Source organism: Chrysochloris asiatica, unplaced genomic scaffold (assembly GCF_000296735.1).
Source record: "Chrysochloris asiatica unplaced genomic scaffold, ChrAsi1.0 scaffold00064, whole genome shotgun sequence".
NCBI classification, from domain to species: domain Eukaryota; kingdom Metazoa; phylum Chordata; class Mammalia; order Afrosoricida; family Chrysochloridae; genus Chrysochloris; species Chrysochloris asiatica.
The window spans coordinates 2,097,777-2,108,514 of record NW_006408582.1 but is presented as its reverse complement, the minus strand read 5'-3'; the positions used below and the strand labels follow the sequence as shown (position 1 = coordinate 2,108,514).

The 10,738-nt window shown below is 37.0% G+C and overlaps 1 protein-coding gene across 1 annotated transcript in view; it reads left to right on the top strand.

Annotated features, from left to right (window-relative positions):
- Positions 1-1,737, top strand: part of LOC102821421 (L-threonine 3-dehydrogenase, mitochondrial-like) — a 17,295-nt gene extending 15,558 nt beyond the window's left edge. The window contains exons 7-8 of the mRNA XM_006864329.1: positions 445-714; positions 1,598-1,737. Of these exons, the coding sequence (XP_006864391.1) occupies positions 445-714; positions 1,598-1,737 (410 nt within the window). The remainder of the gene's footprint in view (positions 1-444; positions 715-1,597) is intronic.
- Positions 1,738-10,738: the final 9,001 nt, after the last annotated feature.

Here is a 10,738-nt window from a genome sequence, read left to right as displayed (position 1 = left end):
TAAGCAGTACTTTGCTTATCCTGGGTCTCTTTCCTTTCCATATAAAGTTTGTAATTGTTTTTTCCATCTCTTTGAAGAATGTTGTTGGAATCTGGATCAGCCTTTATTTTTAAATACAAAGATATATTATTAAACAAATTCTATTAATTGTATATTTCAAAGGAAAATAAGCATGATTTATTTATTAAATATGTGTTACATTCAGTAAATCCTATATCAAGGGTCCTGAGGTACAATACAGAAAATACTTGATAAAATATGACAGATTTTATAGGAAACTTTGGTTTTAATTATTGTTTAAAAGCTTATACTTTACTGTAGTATTTCTCAAAGTATGATCTAGGGATCCCTGAGATGTTTTCAAGGCCTCTCAGAGGATCCTTAGTCCAAGATTTTGCTCATTATTTTGCTACTAGAAAACCCACAGACAGGATTTTCTTCCAGACTATGCAGTCCACATTTTTCATGGTGCTACAAAGAATGGCAAATATGAGTGCAACCTGAATCCCAACACAAGGCTCCCAATGATGTATATTGATGACTGTCTCAGAGCCACCCTGGAAGTCATGGAGGCCCCAGCAAAGTCTCTGTCCATGAGGACCTACAACATCAATGCCATGAGTTTCACTCCCAAGGAGCTGGCCCAAGAGATTCTCAAACATGTTCCAGAATTCCAGATTACATACAACGTGGATTCTGTCCGACAGGCCATAGGTTGGTACATCATTGCAAATTGCCTCAAAACCCAAGTTAAGCTTTTACTGTGAGTCCCATGGACTTAATAAATGATAAGTAGAAGACAGCTTCTTCTCCTTCAGAATGTATTAGGTAGGGCCTGTGGGGAAGTTTGGGTAAGCGAGAGACACCCACCCTTACCTGAAATGAGACAAAACCAGAAGATGCTCTGATTTGGGAAAATTATATCTGAAGTGGGTGAAATGGTTTCATTCCCAATAAACAGTTTGCCAACATTTCACCAACATTATAGCTTAAGCATAAAACAAAGAGAAATAGAAGCAATTGGGATAATATAAGAATAGTTTGGGGCTTGGAAATACTGTGACTCTGGCACTTTATGACCTTGAGCAACTTTCTGAGTCTGTGTTCTAACATTAAAATATGAACCCTGCCTCAAATCAAGAGATTTTAATAATATGTGAAAATTACGTCTGGCAGTAGTTACGTAATATCTTTTTTATTTTTTTCAAATCTAAGAAGATCACTAAATGTACATAAAACTGTACTGCTCTGGTCTACTCAAAGAGAAAATGTCTCTTCTCTCTTCGTACTTTGTACAAGAAACATTTATATTTATATAAAATGTTCTTACCCTTTTTGTAAATCTAGAGCCCAACTAACTTAAGCTTGAAGTTGTTTGTTGCCATCGTGTCAATTTGAACTTCTGTTGACCCCATGAGTACAGAATAGAATTGTTCCATAGAGTTTTCAAGGCTGTATGTAACCGTTCAGAAGCATATCACCAAGCTTGTCCTCCAACGTACTTGTGGGTAGATTTAGATCACCGACCTTTAGGCTAGTGGTTTATGCTACACAGGGAGCCTGCTAACTTAAACTATTCTTTCATATCTTTTCCTAGCGGACAGTTGGCCAATGAACTTTGATGACAGCAATGCTCGGAAGGATTGGGGGTGGAAACATGATTTTGATCTTCCAGAATTGGTGACTACGATGTTGAACTTCCTTGGTTCTGACACCAGGGTTGCCCAAGCTAACTGAAGATATCAAAAGAGCGCCTGTACCCTTGACAACTGCCAGGGGAAAACTATAAAGTTAATTATATCACAAACTCCAAGGAACTAAAGTTATTTGGATTTGAAGGACTACCTGGACTAAACCTTGGCAGCTCATAGTGAACTGCTAAATTGAGAATAAAGTTGGTGTTAAGCATTTTAGAAATGCTTTAGTCTTGGTGGTAGGGCTTTGAAATTTTTGCTGATTGCCTGTAATTGCCCAACTATGCATATAACAGGATGAAGGCAATAGTTTCCATTTTCTTAATTAAGATGAAGTTACCATTTAAGGGAAAGTTAAAGTATGTGAAATTTGTATATAACTATGAAGACTCTTTTATTTTTTGGCTAAAGACCAAACATTACATTTGAAAAACTTTCAAAGATAATCTAGTTTAAACATATTCTTTACTATTCCATCAGAACATAAAAAATGCTTGATTTATTAACTCCATGTTTATAATGTTCAAAAGAGTTCAGTACTTCTTACTTCAAGAATGATCACTTCTTACTTATTTTTCTGTATGGGAATCTGCAGGAAATTGACATTATCAAAAAAAATCTAACTAGTACAGGGTAAGGCTGTGTATTTTTATTGCTTTCCTTTAAATGAGATAAATGTTAACTCCACACCGCTACCACCAGTTGCTGACACCCCATGTGTGCCAGAGTACAACTGTGTTCCATATGGTTTTCAATAGGTCACTATGACTGCCTTCCAAGGCATTTCTGGGTAAACTGTAGCCTTCAACTTTTCCATTAGCAGCTACACATGTTAACTGTTTGCACTACTCAGGGGTTACTAAGTGCTAGCTACCAAGAGTGTAATTCCGTTCGCAGGGTTTCTGGGCTCCACCTCTTCAAATTGACTCAATAAATAGGGGATGGGAATCTCTTAAGTGCTACAGGTAATTCTAATCTAGCTAGAATTTACTTTAGACCAATTTCAAACACTGTTTTCTGAAGAGTACTTTCTTGTTATAGCCTTTTAATTACTCTTAATTGAACCTTCTAAAGAGCTACTCTACACTCTGATGTAATTACTGTCTAAATCTATGGAGATTGGCTTTTTCCAGCTACCTCAGTATGTATACATGTGAAATCACTAGAAAGTGAATTTTCTAATTTTATCGATTGATCATAGCTATATTTGCATCTATTATAAAACATATCACATTCTTAATGAAAACAAATGGTATATTTTGGGAATTTTTAACTGTTAAGTACAAATATGATATTTTTTGAAGACATAGCTGGATTTAAAATCTATTATAGAACTTTTAGATAATTGAGTTTTTGTCTGATAGTTACATTAATAGTTACATTAATATAAGTACACATAATATACTTAATATATCAAACTAGTAATGAGGTATATACAAATATATAGCTTTACTGGATATAGTTCATATAACAAATTTTATCCATTTACAACTGATTACAAGGAAGAAAATGAAAAACATTTTGAAGTTTCATGGAATCTAGATATTCTGGAGCCATAGAGGCTGATGAAACACTGAAACTATTGCCCTGAGGTATTCTTTAAACTTTGAACTTTAAACTGAAAATACTCATTGACATCTTCTTGAAACAAGTAGTAGTTTAGCTTAACTAGTAAAGACTATATGCCTAGACTATATGCCTTAAGCATTGTGCCCTTTTAAGAACTATATGGTATCAAAGCAACTTGAAAGATTAGATAGGAAACTTTTGGGGTAGTGAATTTATGTTAATGGGGGAGGAACAACTCAAAAGGTGGATGAGAATGTTTGCACAACTTGGAGAATGTCATTAGTGCCATTAAATTGTATGGGTAGAAATTTTTGGATTGGTATATATTCTTAACAAAAAATAAAACCATAAAAAAATCATCTCTACACTTATAATATTTAGTTCAATGTAAATAGCACTTTATACTTCTTAACCTTTGAGGGGTTTCTTTGACCACTTAATTGCTTGCCCCTTCCCAGATGTTCCTCACAAAAATATGATATAGAACATTGCCGTTGTGGACTATGGAACCTCCCCTACTAACAACACTGAAATATGGTCCTGAGCTCCAGGCCCAGCAACTCATTCACTTGATGTGTTTGGAAGTGTCTAAGATGTTTCCATAAATGTATCCTCTGTATGTTCCACCATCTGCCACTCGTCTGTCAATTTGTCATCCTGTGGTGGCTTGCATGTTGTTGAGATGTGGAAGCTATGCCACAGGTACTTTAAATGCCAGCAGGGTCATCCATGGTGGACAGGTTTTAGCTGAGCTTCCAGACTAAGATAGACTAAGAAGAAGGCGAGACAGGCAACTTCTGAATGTTTACACACTAAATACCTTATGAATAGCAGCAGAACATTGTCAGATATCATGCTAGAAAATGAAAAGATAAATTATGAAATACACCAGAGTATTTTCAGATTTAATGCCGGAATATGTACCTCTCAGGTTGGAAGGCACTTAAAACAGGATTAGGCAATGATATCCATGTCCTCTTCTTAATCCAGCGTCAGTTTCTTGTTCCCTGTCAACGCACCATTGCAGCCATTTTTTAAATTATTTTCAACAAAAATTTACTTGTGTGTGATATTATATACCTAAAAATGTAACAATGAACAAATAGGGACAAACTTAGGTCCTCTGATCCATGGCGTAAATATACTGTCAACATAACTGAAAACACAAAACAAGACAAAATACGTAACTGGGATCGCCTAAAAATTAGACACTTGTGTGCATCAATAAGGTTCCACCATATGAGAAAGATTGTTTTATCAGGGTTGAAGGGAGTCTCATTAGCAATTTATGGAGCAACCTCTCTTACTGAAGCCATGAAGACTTGAAGACCAAAGACAATAGTCAACCAACAGCTGGAAAATGGATGCTTACAGTTTTCTGGGATCCTCAAGAGCCAGTATTGGAACACTATCAGGAAAAGGGTTCAACAATGAACAGTACTCTACATTGAGATGCTCATTTAAGAGGTGAAGGCTAAACTTTGGATTAAATATGTTGTTGTTGTTAAGTGCCATCGAGTTGGGTCCGACCCATAGTGACCCTGTACAGGGTTTCCGAGGGTGTAAATCTTTACGGGAGTAGAAAGCCTCATCTTTCTCCCGCGGAGCGGCTGGTAGTTTCGAACTGCTGACCTTAAGTTTCACAGCCCGATTCATAACCACTACGTTGGATTAAATATAGAGGACTGCTATTCAAGGGCATTGTGATCTTGCCTGAAGAAGTAATTCCACACACCTCTGCCCACACTGTTGACACTGCAAAACATTGTTTTTAGGTGTTAATGCACCCTTCCTATAGTTCTGATCTTGCTCCATCAGACTTTCACCTGTTTGGTCCTCTGAAAGCAGTCTGAGGACAAAGATTCACCTCTGATGAAGAAGTGAAAGCAGTGGTGTATTTGTGGTTCACAGCTCAGCCTTCTTGTTGTTGGGTGCCATTGAGTCGGTACTGACTCATAGCAACCCTATGCACAGCAGAATGAAACACTGCCCTGCACTGGGCCAACCTCACAATTGTTGCCATGCTCGAGCCCATTGATGCTGCCATTTTGCCAATTCGTCTCGCTGAGGGTCTTGCTCTTTTTTCTGACCCTCCACCTTACCAAACATGATATCCTTCTCCAGCAACTGGTCCTTCCTGACAATATAATATGTCTGAAGTATGAGAGACGAAATTTGTCCATCCTGGCCTCCAAGGAGCACTCTGGCTGTACTTCTTCCAACACAGATCTGTTGGTTCTTTTGGCAGCCCATGGCACTTTCAGTATTTTCCTCCAACACTGTAACTCAAAAGCATCAATTCTTCTATGGTCTTCTTTATTCACTGTCCAGCTTTTGCATGCATATGAGGTTTTTGAAAATACCATGGCTTGGTTCAGGCATACCTTAGTTCTCAAGCTGATATATTTGCTCTTCAAAACTTTAAAAAGGACTTGTGCAGCAGATTTGCCTAATGCAATATGTGGTCTAATATCTTGACTGATGCTTCCGTGAGTGTTGATTTTTTTAAAAAGCGAGTAGAGGAGGTATATGCCCTGAGTTTTATGGTGATTGGAGGGTTTTGAGTCCGCTACCAGATGGCCTCCTCCGTGAGGTCTCCCCCTTTGTCCTTGGAGCTCTCCTTACCCGTGTCATCTTGCCTCAGTGGGTACCGGAAGTCCCTCTCAACTCTTCTTGTCTTTGGTCATTAGTGTCTATGGCATCAAATATGTTCTTATGATCATCTCTAAATTCAGGTGAGATATACTCAAGTTCTTAGTTTAGCTGTTATAATTTCCTTCGGCTTCAGCCTGAACTTACATATGAGCACTTAATGGTCTGTTCCACAGTCTTCTCCTGGCCTTGTTTTGGCTGATGATATTGAGCTTCTCCCATAGATGTAGTCTGTTTGATACCTGTGTATTTCATTTGGAGAGGTTCAGATATATAGTTACCTTTTACATTGCTTAAAAAGGTATTTGCAATGAATTAGAATTGCAAAATTCTATCATGTGATCTCCAGCATTGTTTATTTCAAGATAGACATATTTTCAAATTACAGATTCTTCATTGTTTCCAAGTTTTGCATTCCAATTATTAATAATTATTGATGCATATGGATTGTATGTTTGATCAATTTCAGACTGCAGAAGTTGGTAGAATTCTTCAGTTTCATTATCATTTGCTTTTGTGGTTGGTGTGTAAATCTGAATAATAGTTATATTAACTGGTCTTCCTGTTATGGATATAGCTATTATCCTATCACAGACAGCATTGTACTTCATGGTAGATCCTGAAATATTCTTGTAATAACTTGGGTTCTGTGTCAACTTGACTAGGCCAGGATTTCCAGAGGTTTAGCAATTGAGATGTGTTTATTTCCATAGTGATGAAACAATACAGGCATAGTTAATTTTATGAAAAGTGGCTTTGAGAAGCCAATCAATTTAAGGGATGCTTTCTTGGGAGTGTGGCCTACTCCCAAAATAATGGACATGCAGAAAAGACACTCTCTTTCTTCCACTAGGGACCTGGGACTGTACAATTGTAAACTATTTCATTGATAATAAACTTCTCTTTATATATATTTATTTCACTGGTTTTGTTTCTTTAGAAAACCTGGCTTAAGATATGTGGTACTGAGATAGTGGTGTTCTAGAGAAACAAAATCACAAGAATTAGTTTTCTAAATTGCTACTCAAATCTGACTTTATTTTAAAGGCACTGATATAGTGTGGTGGCATGTCTGACCTCCACTTTATAAGAATTGGTCTCGGACTGATTTTGAGTTTGGTCCTGTTTCCAATTTGTGGAGTCAGAGAAAGCCAGATATGGTCCCCACTTGGTTTAAGCAGCTGGCATCAGGAGTGGGATTCATTGCAATGGCTCCAGACTCATGAAAATATGAGGTTTTCTAAGAGAACGAACCAAGGGGCATGGGATAATATGCTAAGCAGAGGGGAGAGCAGTAGCTTCTGGAGTCGCCTGGAGCCAATGACATGCTGGTTAAATCAGTTAGGGAATAGGAGGCCAGGGTCTATGGAATCCACCCTGCCAGAGGCCCAAGTCCATATGCATATGAATGGGGGTTAGTCCATGGGAGAAGAAAAGATTGAACTTGATGTTTTTAAAAGGTTTATATGTTTGACTGCCTTTTGGATATTGGTTTCTCCTGCCTATTATTGTAAAATAAACATACATATATGATAGAAATTAATATTGGATCATAGATATTATTATGGTTATTTCCTCTTGCTCAATTAACCCCCTAATCATGATAATCTTATGCTGATTTTTGCATTGAAGTCTAATTTATCAGAGATTAAAATCAACATTCCTGCTCACTTCTGATTGTTCTTAGTTTGATATATTTTTTCCATCTTTTGATATTTTAATCTTTGTGTGTAAAGTTTGTTTCTTGTAGACAGCGTATCGAAGGATCCCGTTTTCTTATCCATTCTGCTACTCTGTCTCTGACTGGTGCATTTATTACTTTGGCATTCAGTGCAATATAAATAGGTATGAATTGATTGTTTTCATTTTTTTTTTTTTATGTGATAGTTTACATGGGAGAACATTTACATTCATTCTATCGTATATTGTCTCATTGTCATGGTTACAATCCCCTCCATTCAATCCTTCCCCGTATCCCCCAGGTCTTCAGCACACAGTTGCTCTCCCTCTCTGGATCTAAAGTCTCCAGCTGCTCCATCGCTCCACATCATCATCTCTGGCTCCATTTCAGGCATCACTGCTTCTCTGGGTAGAGTCCGGCTCTCTGCTCTTCTCCCTTGATGGTCCTAGGGACCTTCACTCCTAGACTGAAAAGTTAATCACTCCCCTCCTTGCTATAAAACGTCTACCTTTACATTTCCAACCCTCACAATCAGTCCTGGTAACAATTATTCACTATTGTATCACAAGAGACCCGTCTGCATTTCATTGCATCAGTCCCGCCTAGTCAGATTGAATACTACTCACTAGAGATTCTACCTTCCTCCAGGCCCTCTGGATCTAGGTTCCCTCTTAAAAGCTTGTAAGCCAGTCACTTCTTGCCTTTGTAGCCCCCCCTCCACCCCCCATTTTGGGTAGCCAATGTCCAAGTTGCCCATCCCTGTCTACTCTGTGTGTGGAGGGTGTGGGAATGATTCTTGCTGTAAGGACTTGTTCCCTGTTTTGAGCTACTGCTTCCATAGGTGTAGGTCAAGTTCATCAAATTGTATAGTTCTTTTTTATTTCTTCTTTATTCCTGTAAAATCTCGTTTTTGCCAACTTTTTATTTTGAGTTCAGTGAAGGTTTACAGAGCAAATGATCAGTTTTACATTCAACAAATCATATACTTTGCTTTATTACATGTTTGCAATCTACTCCACGTACCAGCAGTTAAAAGTATTTACCGCTGTTCACTTGCACTCTTCCCTCTGTCTCATGCTGCTTTCACCTTTCCTCTGAGAACCTCCCTCTTGTATATTGCCTATTCTGTCACCCATGTTAATATGTGTCTACACTTTGTTGTTGTTGTTAGTTGCCATTGAATTGGTACTAACTCATAGCCCATGAATAATTTTCCCTCCCCACAGTCCCACTGTAACAATCATAGATTGCTTTATTAAGAGCATGTTTTTAAAAAACTTTTTACAGCATTGGTCTCATACAATATTTATCCTTTTATGATTGACTAATTTCACTCAGCATAATATACTCTAGGTTCAATTACATTGTGAGATGATTCACAGATTCATCATTATTCTTCAGTGGTTTGTAGTATTCCATTGTGTGTATGGTTCAAGGTCACCAGCTGCTCCTTGGAAATCCTATGGGTCAGAATCAACTCAACAGCACTTAACAACAGCATTGTGTGTATGTACCAAAGTTTGTTTAACCATTCTGTTGATGGGCATTTAGGTTGTTTCCATCTTTTTGATATGTCTCTTGTAGACAGCATATTGAAGGATCTGGTTTCTTATCTATTCTGCTCTCTATGTCTCTTGAATGGCACATTTAATCAATTTGCATTCAAGGTAACTATCCATAGGTTTAAAATGATTGGTGTCCTTTTTCTGTGCTTGTGTGTGTGTGTGTGTGTGTGTGCGTGGTGCTGCTGGATTCTTTGTTTCACATAATTTTCTATGCTGAGTTCTTTTTGTTTGTGGGTTTTCTTTTAATTTTCATTTCTGTTGTGTTAATGTTTACTAAATCTTTCTGATTTTCATCTTTTTAAATTTTGATGTGCAGGTGGATTTTTTTCTTTGAGGCTACCCTGTAAGTTATTAATTTTTCCTTTCTAAAATAGTCTGTTTTATCTTTAAAATATGCTTGACTTCCTTGACATTTGGAAGTTCTGTATCTGCACTTTTCTCTTTTTTTAATTTGTTTTTTGAGTTGACTTCATTATTCATTGATATCTTTGGCACCTTATTTTCAGTCTTGTAGGTTTGCTTTACTTTACACTTCTATATCTGGATTAAGTTCTGGGTTGTGTTGTCATGAATGGTAACCTGAGGTTGTTGTCTGCTGTTGTTGGTTCTCAGTCCAAAGAAAACCCTTCAGGATTTTTTTTTTAATTGGTCTGGTCATTACAAATTCTTTTAATTTCTGTTAATCAGGAAATGTCCTAATTTCACCATCATATATGAGGTAGAGCTTTGCTTGGTATATGATTCTTGGTTGGAAGTTTTTTTCTTTCGGAATTTTGTATATGTCATTCCATAGGCTTCTTGCTTGCATGGTTTCTGTTGAGAAATCAGAGCTTATAGTCTTATTGGTTCTCTTTGGTAGGTAACTTTTCGTTTTTCCTGAGCTATTCTTAGGATTCTTTCTTTTCTTTGACTTTGGAAATTTTGATTTTGATATGTCTTGCTGATTTTCTTTTGGGGGTCTATCCTGTTTGGGGTTGGTTCAGCTTATTGTATGCTTATCTTCTGGTCTTTCGTGATGTTAGGGAAGTTTTCTTCCAACAACTTTTCAACAATTTTTCTCTGTACTTTTAATTGTCTGTTCTTGTTCTGAAATTCCAGTCACCTGTAAGTTGTTCTTCTTCATGGTGTTCCTCATAACTCTTAGACTTTCTTCAGATTTTTTCATTCTTTTTTTTATTATTCTTCTAGCATGCTACCATTGAGAGATTTATCTTCAAGTTCACAAATTTGGGGTTTCCACTGCTTTGAATCTTCTCCTTTGCCCATTTCAATGTATTGTCCATGAAAATTTATTATATTCTGGATTTCTAATGGCAGATTTTGTATTGTTTCAAAATTTGCATTTATTTTGTCTGTTTGTTCTTGTAGTGCTTTCCTGACATCTTCTAAAGTTTCTCTGTGTTCTGCTTGCTTTTCACAATTTTTCTGTCAACTTGTTGAAAGTACCAAAATATCATTCTTTTGAATTCTTTTTTCAGTTGGTTCCATTACCTTTTTCCTCAGAAATGTTTTCTGTCTTTGCATTTTGATTATTTCTTTGAGCCATCCTCTGTTGTTTCTTCATGTGAGCTACAATT